Source organism: Bubalus bubalis, chromosome 21, assembly GCF_019923935.1.
Source record: "Bubalus bubalis isolate 160015118507 breed Murrah chromosome 21, NDDB_SH_1, whole genome shotgun sequence".
In the NCBI taxonomy this organism is placed as follows: domain Eukaryota; kingdom Metazoa; phylum Chordata; class Mammalia; order Artiodactyla; family Bovidae; genus Bubalus; species Bubalus bubalis.
In genome coordinates this window covers 1,493,353-1,506,706 of record NC_059177.1, presented here as the reverse complement: position 1 = coordinate 1,506,706, position 13,354 = coordinate 1,493,353, and the positions used below count along the sequence as shown (strand labels likewise).

Sequence of the window (13,354 nt, the reverse complement as noted above, 5' to 3'; positions counted from 1 at the left end):
AAATATATTTTACACACATTAATATTTAGCTTTCTCACCAGAATGATACCATCTAGCTTGCCTTAATTATATCACTGTTGTTATGAGAGTAAAACTGTTCAGTTTTGTGGGTGAATAGAGAATGAGCTTATCATTCAGGTCCTGGCAGGCTACAGTCCATGGGATTACCAATATTTGGACATGACTGAGTGACTGAGCCCAACACAGCACAGCACACATTAATATTTTATTTTTTAACAATGAAATATGTGTTGCGGTAAAAAGAAATTATTGATTCAACTTGCTTTGCTTTAAAATAGGCATTAAATGTACAAGCTACTTTGGATAGGCTTTAATTTTTCCACTATAGAGTTATCAGTTACTATTAAACTTATAATTTGAGAAAGACAATGTCAGCACTGAACTTAAGCAAAAGGCAGCTTTCTAAAAATCTCCCCATTTTATGCTTAGAATCACCATTTTATTCATTTATTTACTTGTATACCTGAGCTACTGCTTTTGAAATTGAATGTGTGAACTAAAATATTTGAGATTGTAGAGAACGCTTTCTACTTCTGAATGTTCTAGGTATCACTCCTATCCATGGGGGACCAAGAATTATCCAACCAAAAGATGAACGTGCTACACTTTAAACAGACCTAGTTTTCCCAGTGAAGGTCAAGTTCTGGACTGAAACCTCTACTGGCAAGATGCCCAAGGATTGGGTGATACTCCAAGAGTATGGAAGAGAAAAGACCAATATGCCACAGTGCCCGCAGGACCTCTTTCTGGAGATCCAGTGCTATGAGGCTCCATCCTTGGGATACACAGGTACAGGATAGCAGAGCTTCCAGTGTACTCCTGGGAGAAACTGCTGCAGAATTCATCTATGAAAAGAAAACTCGCTCTTTGCAGGACTTTCCTCCAAGTTAAAAAGAAAACAAAAAAATGACATATTTTTCAAAGAAATACTTTTTACTTAGAATTGCTAAAACTATGTTTAAAGGCATCTAGCTTTCTATGTATAGTTTTAGATAAAGAAAATTATAGAACTCAGAACAGTAATATTGGGTAATTCACTGTATCCATCAATTTTTTAATGGTAAAAGAAATTCAGAATATGTGATTGAAATATTGTGTAGTTTTATTTGTTTGTTTTACTGAAAGGATTGCTTTTCCCTTAACCATGTGGGTGCTAGTGATCTTGAACCGTGATATAGTGTGGACAGTATTTGTGACCTTGCACAACCTCCAGGAATACCTGTCAGATTGTCAGATTTAAGTTAGACCAATAGAATGTATGGATGTACAGTATGTGTACATGTGTGTGTGTGTGTGTGTGTAGGGGTAAGACGGAGGTTTAGATTAGGCTAATGCTTTGCTGCTAATCACACTCATAGTGTCCTTAGAGCACTTTGAAGAGTCATAGAGTCTATGAAAGAGATGCAATATTCCACATTCTAAATCTCTAGCTAAAATTACCTATATCACTTTTAAGTTTTTATGGTTTGAGAATTTGAAATGAAAATAAGTTATATAATAAAATATGTTTCTTCTTTATTCATTGAGATGTCTCTAGAAAAGAGAACTCAGAATGCCAAAACAGTGTCCCATTCCTGTGTGGGGATAATTTATGGGGAAAATTCTTATAGATTCTTACTGGGCTAAAAAGTCTCTTCTACTGACTTCTTATAACTGGTGTAATCTCAAGAAATTATCACCAAGTCAGATTGTGCTTCTAACTAAGGAATTTTTTTAAAGTTAATCAATTTGTTTAGTTATTTTTGGCTGTCCTGGGTCTTCATTGCTGCATTCAGTCTCTAGTGGTGGTGCACAGGCTTCTCACTGCAGTGGCTTCTCTTGTCGCAGGGCCTGGGCTCTAGGGCGCGGGAGCTTCAGTGCTTGCAGCTCACTGGCTCTATAGTGCAGACTCAGTAGTTGTGGTTCCTGGGCTTAGTTGCTCCATGGCATGTGGGATCTTCTTGGACTAGGAATCCAATCAGTATCCCCTGCATTGCAACGTGGTCTCTTAACCACTGGACCACAAAGGAAGCTCTTCAGGGAATGTTTTAAATCTAAATAATTAGTCACCTAAAGCTGGAATTATGCTTTTTACTTCTAAATTCTAGCTTCCCTGGTGGCTTAGAGGGTAAAGAATCTGCCTGCAATGCGGAAGACCCAGGTTCAATCTCTGGGTCTAGAAGATTCCCTGGAGTAGGAAATAGCACCCCACTCCAGTACTCTTGCCTGGAAAATCCCATGGACGGAGGAGCCTGGTGGGCTACAGTCCATGGGGTCGCATAGAGTTGGGCACAACTGAGCAACTTCACTTTCCTTTCTATCTTATTTACATTGATATATTTTTAGTATGATCAAATAAAATTTAGTACAGTGGTTGAAACACAAATATCTTTTCTATAGTATGGGGAAATCTCTTAATGTGACTCCATATAATTTTTATAATTAGTGTATTTAGTACTTATATTATATCCAATTCTCTTTAGCTAGTGCCTTTGAAAATTGCCAATGATCCTTTTCTTTAAGCCAAATTCATAATTTCAAAGACACTGTAATTAGCAGTAATAAGTGAGAATACAGCAATAAATTTCAGTTTTAGCTTTCAATCAAATTAATCCACATGTGAAATTTACATATGAAATCAAAAGGTTATGATAGTGTTGATTTAAACCAGAAACAAATTGTATTTCTATTCCAGCTTAATTTGAACCTGCACAATTATTTTTTCTTTCTTTCTTCATGTATGGAATGGGCACATGCCTTTGTTGTACAAGAGGCACAGGCCTAGAGAAGAATAAATTTTCATTGTGACAGAAGTCAGTACCTAGAGATAAACCAAGATGTAGGGTGAAAGTTTGAACCATAAAGTCCTTCTACAAAGGTCTAGAAAAGATTAGTATTCAGAAGTCACACCTTGGTAAGAGAAGAGAAGTTGTTTATTTGAAGGTTTTTAAATGCATATAGTTGACCTTATTGACCAGAAAGGGAGCAAAATATTCTTTCTATCATACTAACTCTTCTAGATCATAAAAATGGCATTTATTATGCTAGAAGTTAGTGAAAATGGACAAAAATAAGCAAATGAATGCCCTTTTCAACAGCAGTGTTAGGCTCATCAACTCTAAGCTGATAGATGCATTCTTTTGCCAAAATAGTATATTCTTAAACTACCACAGTCACTGAATCAGCAATCTCCCAGTGCAAGACCAAGACTTTAAAAGGTTAGACAGTTGTGAAGCAAGCGTTTTGTGCAGGGGCCCACATCTCAGCAGTAAGGTTAGCAAAGAAGGACCTCTCCCAATAAAAACAAGAAGCATCCTTCTGTTTTGACTGTCTAAACTGTCTTTTAGTGCAAAGAGATTGTTACTTGAACTTAATAGGTCTCAATCTTTTCCTGATTACATTTACATTTTTTCTCTTCCTTTTATATAATTTTAAAATGATATGTTGTGCAATGAAATCCATGTGAGTTCATCTAATATTCACTGAATATTTGTATGAGACAATACGAATCGAATCAGTCTTCTCAGGTCATTTTTATATGCAAATACTTCAGTTCATTATGTGTTGATCCACCAGGTCTACCTGAATATGTGTCCTTGAAATTGTCATTTCATTTTTAGAAGCAGAATATTTCATTCTCAGGGAGGTGGCTGTAGGAGGCATATGTGCTTGCTGTTTGCTAACTTTGTCTACTTTCAGATGTGTGATATTTAATTAGAGCTCTTCAGAGAATAGTGAAATGGACAGTAGACCCAGAGCTCATGGATGCATTTCAGAAAACTTCTGGGAAAATGCTGCTGAGTTTTGTGTGGACATCTATCCGGTTCTGGGTGATGTGTGTGCATCTGTTTTGGCATCTTAAAGCAGAATTAATTAAGAAACATTGTTATGAATTTTACCCAAATGTTGGAACTGGATTGCAGTTAAAGTCTTCCTAGAGATACCACCTATGATTTATTAAATATAAATACTATGAATTTTGGTGTTCAAAAACTAAATAGCACTTGTTAATTATGTACAGTTCCATCAATATCATCAATTAGTTACCACTCCCATTTAAGATGTGTGATGGTGACAGTGTTGCTTAGTGAACTTCATCAGTGTCACTATGCATGGAATCCACATCACTCTTTTTGATATGCAGAATTGAAAATATATTTATTGCTATGACTGAAATGGTGAGGAACCGTGCATATCAAGTATGCTGGATTCCTTTCGAAATGGCTTCAGCTTCTGTATGAAGGCAGGAAAAAAAAATGTAAGCTACTTTTATTGTTTTTGCCTTTACTTTGTTTATGGTGTGTATTCATAAGCACAGAAATCAACGGGAGAGACAAGCATGGGCATCAGCCCTGACTCCGCTTCTCAGCACATGGGAGACACAGCTACAGAGGGCTCCCAAGCAAGGGAAGCCCAATACTTGTGTTTGTCAACGGGGGCTCTTTGAATGAAATTCCACCCAAACATGAAATTCTTCATGTTCAACAACTAAATGGGATAGCAAGTGTAGTTTACATATGACTTTATGATATTTTTAGATTGTATGCTTTGGCAGAAATTTACATAGTTTTGGATGGATTATTTTTCCAATTGAAATATGCTGCTAACAATGTACTCACCTATGAATGCTATTTTCTGTATTGATAGGAGGACACAAAGGTCTCAGGAGAACAACTTTGTGATAAAGAAATTCTTATGTGTGTCACTACAGTTAAACTGCATGATGTAAACTATTATGTTTAATCACAATCCTGCCACGATGTTTTGAAATTTGCAAGGGGGACAGGAAATATTTTATGACTCTGACTGGGTGACTGGTGGATATTGCAAATTTACATGCCCTCAGGGACTATGAATGATAATTGCCTTTAAAGGTGAAGATCACACGTCCTAAAATCATACAGCATTCTTGGTATGTGAGGTATGCTAGTCTTTTTTTTTTTTTTTTTTTTACTATACATATATAGCAATTAACCAGTAATGTGAAAGCATTAAACTGCAATGGATTGCTTTATGCTAAAAGTAAATGAACTCGACTCTCAATTGAAAACAATATTATTCCTCTAAATGTGAAAAGCTTCCTTTTCTTCATTCTGCAGTATGAAGTTTTGCACTGTACCCAGAGGTAGCAAAAGTGTATTATAGAGAAAGTATATTATAGCAAATATGTGATTCTTTAAATGTTAACATTTGAAAGTAGCCCATCTTAAGCAAAGATGAAGTTTTGTCTTTATAGAAAGTTACTGCCATTTTGGTAGGTAATCAACAAGCCTGAATGGATGCTTGGAATTAATCTGGTGAACTCACCAATGAAAAATTAGCTGATGTTTTTGCCAACAAGTAGAAAGAGGTTCAAACTAGAAATAACAAACCAAGAGGGAAAAAATGCTTTATGACCTTAGTACCTTTAAGTCATACTAATGTCTCAAAAAATATTCTTAACCCATGATTTAGTTCTACATTTCAAGTATAAGTTGAGTCAGGATTCTGAAAAGGAATCATAAGGCTTATAGATGGCATTACATTTTAGCTTTCCTTGCCCTCCATGTTCTCTGTGTTTACCTCATGAATTTTGAAAGAAATAGAGCTGGTTCAGGGATACATTATATCCAGAAAGGATAGATGAACCCAACATTAACAGTGAGGGGGTGAATAAATGCAAGTACTCAGAAGTGAAATCTCAACTTACCATAGAGGAAACCTTTCGATGAGGTGGGATGATCCCCCAATAAAAGCTGCTTTGAGAAGCCAGAGAGTGAGTAGAAGGCTGGTGATTCCCCAGTGCCTCTTGTCACTCAGCAGGGAGTCACCAGGTGGTGAGCAGTTGACAGAAGGGCCAGGAAGCTCTGTGTCCAAAATAGCCAATTCCTGTTTTGGATGGTTTTTCCTTTTTTTCCATCATTAGTTTTTTCTTTTCTTCTGGATTCCCACACACATACACATGCTATGGTTTCTTCCATACATATGTAAAAGACAGACAGTCTTTTAATTCTAATCATCCTTCAGGTTAGTCAAGGTCTAAGACTAGACCTGGGCTCATATGATGAGAGGAAATATGAGTGAAAAGAGAAATCATAGGAGCTTTGTCTTATGGTTTGCGGTGGGTTAGTTTTACAATTCGGAGAAGGCAACGGCACCCCATTCCAGTACTCTTGCCTGGAAAATCCCATGGATGGAGGAGCCTGGTAGGCTGCAGTCCATGGGGTCGCTAAGAGTTGGACACGACTGAGCGACTTCACTTTCACTTTTCACTTTCATGCATTAGAGAAGGAAATGGCAACCCACTCCAGTGTTCTTGCCTGGAGCATCCCAGGGACGGGGGAGCCTGGTGGGCTGCCGTCTATGGGGTCACACAGAGTCGGAGACGACTGAAGTGACTTAGCATAGCATAGTTTTACCATTTGTTTTAGGGTAAAAATCATAATCACATGCATTGTTGTCTCACTTGTTAGAAAGGCAGTACAAGTGGTTGTCAAGTGCTGGATCCAGTTAGAAAAGTTAAAGTGTTAGTCAATCATGTCTGACTCTTCGTGAGCCCATGGACTTTAGCCCATCAGACTCCTCTGTCCATGGAATTTTCCAGGCAAGAATACTGGAATGGGTTACCATTCCCTTTTTCATGGGTCCAGTTTACTTGGGCTCAAATCTCAGCTTTTTCACTTAAGTCATTTAAATTCTCTGTGTTGGGGAGGCAGTCCTCAGATGGCTGAGGAATAGGACGGGGAGACCACTTTCTCCCCCACAAATTCATCAAAAGAACATTTGAATGCTGAGTAAACGTTAAAAATAAAAAATAATTTAAAAAACTTAAAAATAAAAATAAAAAAGAATGATAGTAATGTCTCCATCCTGGGAAGGGAGTCTTAAAAAAGAGAGAAGTTTCCAAACACCAGGAAACACTCTCACTGCCGAGTCTGTAGTGAGCCTTGGAACCACAGAGGGCAACATAACCAGGAGGAAAAATAAATAAATAAACCCCACAGGTTATGTGTCCAATGGTAACTCCTCCAGCAGAGAAGCAGCAGAGATGCCTGCATCAGTCACTAGCAAGCGGGGTTGGGCAGGGAGGCGTGGGCTGCATTGCTTAGAGTAAGGACCAGGCCTGAATACCCTGAGGGCAATCTGAGGGAACTAACTTGGGCTAGCAAACCAGACTGTGGGATAGCTATCACGCGAAAAGCCCTAACCTAAAACAACCGCCAGACCCGCTCACAGAACAAAGGACTGAACAGAGCTAGCTGGCTGCAGACCAACCCCCCTCCGGTGACAGGCAGCCAGAGCCGGAAGTGGGCAATTGCAGCCCCAGAGAGACATTATCTACCAAACTACAAGCAGGCTTTGTTGCTAAGACTTCTTGCGATTCTGGACGGTCAACAGCCGCCTGAGAAGGTGCGCCGGAAAACACACAGAAAACCAAGCGGCAGGGAAGGGGGAGGCAATAAGTCGCAGCGACCGCACTCACCAAACACTGGTCACCTGAGCTGCTTGGACCTGGGAAGGGCACAAAACGCAGGTCCAACTGAGTCTGCGCCTCTGAGGACTACCCAAGTACCTGAACCTGAGCAGCTTAGACCTGAAGTGCACACAACCCAGGGCCGGCCTCAGATAGTTCCCAGCAGAGCAACCTAGAGCCTAAGCAGTGTAGACAGGGAAAGCACACACGCCGTGAGCGGGGGCAAACCCAGTGTGGCTGAGTCAATGCGAGCACACGCCAGTGTTATCTGTTGGCAGCATCCCTCTCTCCCCACAGCACAACTGAACAAGTGAGCCTAAAAAAGTGTCCACCACCGCCCCCTTGTGTCAGGGCAGAAATTAGACACTGAAGAGACCAGCAAACAGAAGAAGCTATAACAGAGGGAACCTCCTTGGACGTGACAGGTGCAATAGATTAAAACCCTGTAGTTAGTACCGAATATATAGGAAGGAGCCTATAGATCTTGAGAAATATAAGCTGGATCAAGGAACTATCTGAAACTGAACTGACCCCACACTGCCCACAACACCACCAGAGAAAGCCCTAGATATATTTTTACTATCATTTTTTTTTTAATTTTTGAGCCCTCTATTACACCTTTAATTTTCATTTGTATAACCTACTATTACTTTGCAAAAAAAAAAAAAAAAAAGAGACCCTATTTTTTAAAGCAAACTTCATATATATATATATATATATATTTTTTTTTTATAATTTTTGTGACTTTTTTCCTCTTTAATATTATAGTTTTGAAAATCCAACCTCTACTCTAGATTTTTAATCTTTGCTTTATGGTATTTTTTTTTTTTTTAATCAATTTTGTACCTTTAAGAACCCAATCTTCAGTACCCATTTTTACTTGGGAGTGAGATTACTGGCTTGACTGCTCTCTCCCCCTTTGGGCTCTCCTTTTTCTCTACCAGGTCACCTCTATCTCCTCCCTCCCCCCTTCTCTTCTCTACCCAACTCTGTGAATCTTTTTGTGTGTTCCAGACGGTGGAGAACACTTAGGGAACTGATTACTGGCTGCATCTGTCTCTCTCCTTTGGATTCCACCCTTTATCCTCCTCGCCACCTCTGTCTCCTTCCTTTCTCTTCTCTTCTCTGTATAACTCCGTGAACATCTCTGAGAGTTCCAGACTGTGGAGCACACATAAGGAAGTGATTACTGGCTAGCTTGCTCCCTCCTTTTTCGATTCCACCTCATCTCATCCGGGTCACCTCTATTTCCCTCCTCCCTCTTGTCTTCTCCATGTAACTCTGTGAACCTCTCTGGGTGTCCCTCACTGTGGAGAAACTTTTCATCTTTAACCTAGATGTTTTATCAATGGTGCTGTATAGAAGGAGAAGTCTTGAGACTACTGTAAAAATAAGACTGAAAACCAGAAGCAGGAGGCTTAAGTCCAAATCTTGAGAACACCAGAGAACTCCTGATTCCAGAGAACATTAATCGACAGGAGCTCATCAAATGCCTCTATACCTACACTGAAACCAAGCACCACTCAAGGGCCGACAATTTCCAGAGCAAGACATACCACGCAAATTTTCCAGCAACACAGGAACATAGCCCTGAAATTCAATATACAGGCTACCCCAAGTCACTCCAAAGCCAATGACATCTCATAACTTGTTACTGGACACTTCATTGCACTCCAGAGAGAAGAAATCCAGCTCCACCCACCAGAACACCGACCCAAGCTTCCCTAGCCAGGAAACCTTGACAAGCCACCTGTACAGCCCCACCCACAGTGAGGAAACTCCACAATAAAGACAACTCCACAAACTGACAGAATACAGAAAGGCCACCCCAAACACAGCAATATAAATAAGATGAAGAGACAGAGACCTCCTTTACCCAGCAGGTAAAGGGATAGGATAAATGCCCACCAAACCAAACAAAAGAGGAAGAGATAAGGAATCTACCAGATAAAGAATTTTGAATAATGGTAGTGAAAATGATCCAAAATCTTGAAAACAAAATGGAATCACAGATAAATAGCCTGGAGACAAGGATTGAGAAGATGCAAGAAAGGTTTAACAAGGACTTAGACGAAATTAAAAAGAGTCAATATATAATGAATAATGCAATAAATGAGAGAAAAAACACTCTGGAGGCAACAAATAGTAGAATAATGGAAGCAGAAGATAGGATTAGTGAGGTAGAAGATAGAATGGTAGAAATAAATGAATCAGAGAGGGAAAAAAGAAAAATGAATTAAAAGAAATGAGGACAATCTCAGAGGCCTCTGGGACAATGTTTAATGCCCCAACATTCGAATCAAAGGAGTCCCAGAAGAAGAAGACAAAAAGAAAGACCATGAGGAAATACTTGAGGAGATAATAGTTGAAAACTTCCCTAAAATGTGGAAGGAAATGATCACCCAAGTCCAAGAAACCCAGAGAGGCCCAAACAGGATAATCCCAAGGCGAAACACCCCAAGACACATATTAATCAAATTAACAAAGATCGAACACAAAGAACAAACATTAAAAGCAGCAATGGAAAAACAACAAATATCACACAAGGGAATTCCCCTAAGGATAACAGCTGATCTTTCAATAGAAACTCTTCAGGCCAGGAGGGAATGGCAAGACATACTTAAAGTGATGAAAGAAAATAACCTACAGCCCAGATTACTGTACCCAGCAAAGATTTCATTCAAATATGAAGGAGAAATCAAAAGCTTTTCAGGCAAGCAAAAGCTGAGAGAATTCAGCACCACCAAACCAGCTCTCCAACAAATGCTAAAGGATCTTCTCTAGACAGGAAACATAAAAAGGGTGTATAAACTCGAACCCAAAACAATAAAGTAAATGGTAACGGGATCATACTTATCAATAATCACCTTAAACGTAAATGGGTTGAATGCCCCAACCAAAAGACAAAGACTGGCTGAATGGATACAAAACCAAGACCCTTATATATGATGTCTACAAGAGACCCACCTCAAAAAGAGGGACACATACAGACTGAAAGTGAAGGGCTGGAAAAAGATATTCCATGAAAATAGAGACCAAAAGAAAGCAGAAGTAGCAATATTCATATCAGATAAAATAGACTTTAAAACAAAGGCTGTGAAAAGAGACAAAGAAGGACACTACATAATGATCAAAGGATCAATCCAAGAAGAAGATATAACAATTATAAATATATATGCACCAAACATAGGAGCACCACAATATGTAAGACAAATGCTAACAAGTATGAAAGGGGAAATTAATAATAACACAATAATAGTGGGAGACTTTAATACCCCACTCACGCCTATGGATAGATCAACTAAAGAGAAAATTAACAAGGAAACACAAACTTTAAATGATACAATAGACCAGTTAGACCTAATTGATATCTATAGGACATTTCACCCCCAAACAATGAATTTCATCTTTTTCTCAAGTGCACACGGAACCTTCTCCAGAATAGATCACATCCTGGGCCATAAATCTAGCCTTGGTAAACTCAAAAGGATTGAAAGCATTCCAAGCGTCTTTTCTGACCACAATGCAGTAAGATTAGATCTCAATTACAGGAGAAAAACTATTAAAAATTCCAACATATGGAGGCTGAACAACACGCTGCTGAATAACAAATCACAGAAGAAATAAAAAAAGAAATCAAAATATGCATAGAAATGAATGAAAATGAAAACACAACAACCCAAAACCTGTGGGACACTGTAAAAGCAGTGCTAAGGGGAAGGTTCAGAGCAATACAGGCATAGCACAAGAAATATTTAAAAAAGTAAAAAAAAAAAAAATAACCTAACTCTACACCTAAAGCAACTAGAAAAGGAAGAAATGAAGAAGCCCAGGGTTAGTAGAAGGAAAGAAATCTTAAAAATTAGGGCAGAAATAAATGCAAAAGAAACAAAAGAGACCATAGCAAAAATCAACAAAGCCAAAAGCTGGTTCTTTGAGAGGATAAATAAAATAGACAAACCATTAGCCAGACTCATCAAGAAATAAAGGGAGAGAAATCAATAAATTTAGAAATGAAAATGGAGAGATCACAACAGACAACACAGAAATACAAAGGATCATAAGAGACTACTATCAGCAATTATATACTAATAAAATGGACAACTTGGAAGAAATGGACAAATTCTTAGACTAGTACAACTTTCCAAAACTGAACCAGGAAGAAATAGAAAATCTTAACAGACCCATCACAAGCACAGAAATTGAAACAGTAATCAGAAATCTTCCAGCAAACAAAAGCCTAGGTCCAGACGGCTTCACAGCTGAATTCTATCAAAAATTTAGAGAAGAGCTAACACCTATCCTACTCAAACTCTTCCAGAAAATTGCAGAGGAAGGTAAACTTCCAAACTCATTCTATGAGGCCACCATCACCCTAATGCCAAAACCTGACAAATATCTCACAAAAAAAGAAAAACTACAGGCCAGTATCACTGATGCACATAGATGCAAAAATCCTTAACAAAATTCTAGCAATCAGAATCCAACAACACATTGAAAAGATCATACATCATGACAAAGTGGGTTTTATCCCATGGATGTAAGGATTCTTCAATATCCACAAATCTATCAATGTAATACACCACATTAACAAATGGAAAAATAAAAGCCATATGATTATCTTAATAGATGAAGAGAAAGCCTTTGACAAAATTCAACATCCCTTTATGATAAAAACTCTCCAGAAAGCAGGAATAGAAGGAACATACCTCAACATAATAAAAGCTATATATGACAAACCCACCTCAAACATTATGCTCAATGGTGAAAAATTGAAAGCATTTCCCCTAAAGTCAGGAACAAGACAAGGGTGCCCACTTTCACCATTACTATTCAACACAGTTTTGGAAGTTTTGGCCACAGCAATCAGAGCAGAAAAAGAAATAAAGAGAATCCAAATTGGAAAAGAAGAAGTAAAACTCACACTGTTTGCAGATGACATGATCCTGTACATAGAAAACCCTAAAGACTCCACCGGAAAATTACTAGAACTAATCAATGAATATAGTAAAGTTGCAGGATATAAAATCAACACAGAGAACTCCTTTGCATTCCTATACACTAACAATGAGAAAATAGAAAGAGAAATTAAGGAAACAATTCCATTCACCATTGCAACGAAAAGAATAAAATACTTAGGAATATATCTACTTAAAGAAACTAAAGCCCTATATATAGAAAACTATAAAACACTGGTGAAAGAAATCAAATAAGACACTAATAGATCGAGAAATATACCATGCTCATGGATCGGAAGAATCAATATAGTGAAAATGAGTATACTATCCAAAGCAATCTATAGATTCAATGCAATCCCTATCAAGCTACCAACGGTATTTTTCACAGAGCTAGAACAAATAATTTCACAATTTGTATGGAAATACAGAAAACCTAGAGTAGCCAAAGCAATCTTGAGAAAGAAGAATGGAACGGGAGGAATCAACCTGCCTGACTTCAGGCTCTATCTACTACAAAACCACAGTCATCAAGACAGTATGGTACTGGCACAAAGACAGAAATATAGATCAATGGAACAAAATATAAATCCCAGAGATAAACCCACACACCTATGGACACCTTACCTTTGACAAAGGAGGCAAGAATATACAACGGGGAAAAGACAATCTCTTTAACAAGTGGTGCTTGGAAAACTTGTCAACCACTTGTAAAAGAATGAAACTAGAACACTTTCTAACACCATACACAAAAATAAACTCAAAATGGATTAAAGATCTAAATGTTAAGACCAGAAACTATAAAACTCCTAGAGGAGAACATAGGCAAAACACTCTCCGATATAAATCACAGCAGGATCCTCTATGACCCACCTCCCAGAATATTGGAAATAAAAGCAAAAATAAACAAATGGGACCTAATAAAATTAAAAGCTTCTGCACAACA

At 38.2% G+C, this 13,354-nt stretch overlaps 1 protein-coding gene across 3 annotated transcripts in view; it reads left to right on the top strand.

Moving 5' to 3' along the window:
• Positions 1–1,111, top strand: part of NEK10 (NIMA related kinase 10) — a 284,563-nt gene extending 283,452 nt beyond the window's left edge. For all 3 annotated transcript variants that reach the window (XM_025271976.3, XM_025271973.3, XM_025271975.3), the window contains one exon: positions 568–1,111. In XM_025271976.3, the coding sequence (XP_025127761.2) occupies positions 568–616 (49 nt within the window). In that variant the 3' untranslated portion in view covers positions 617–1,111. The remainder of the gene's footprint in view (positions 1–567) is intronic.
• The last annotated feature ends 12,243 nt before the right edge of the window (positions 1,112–13,354 follow it).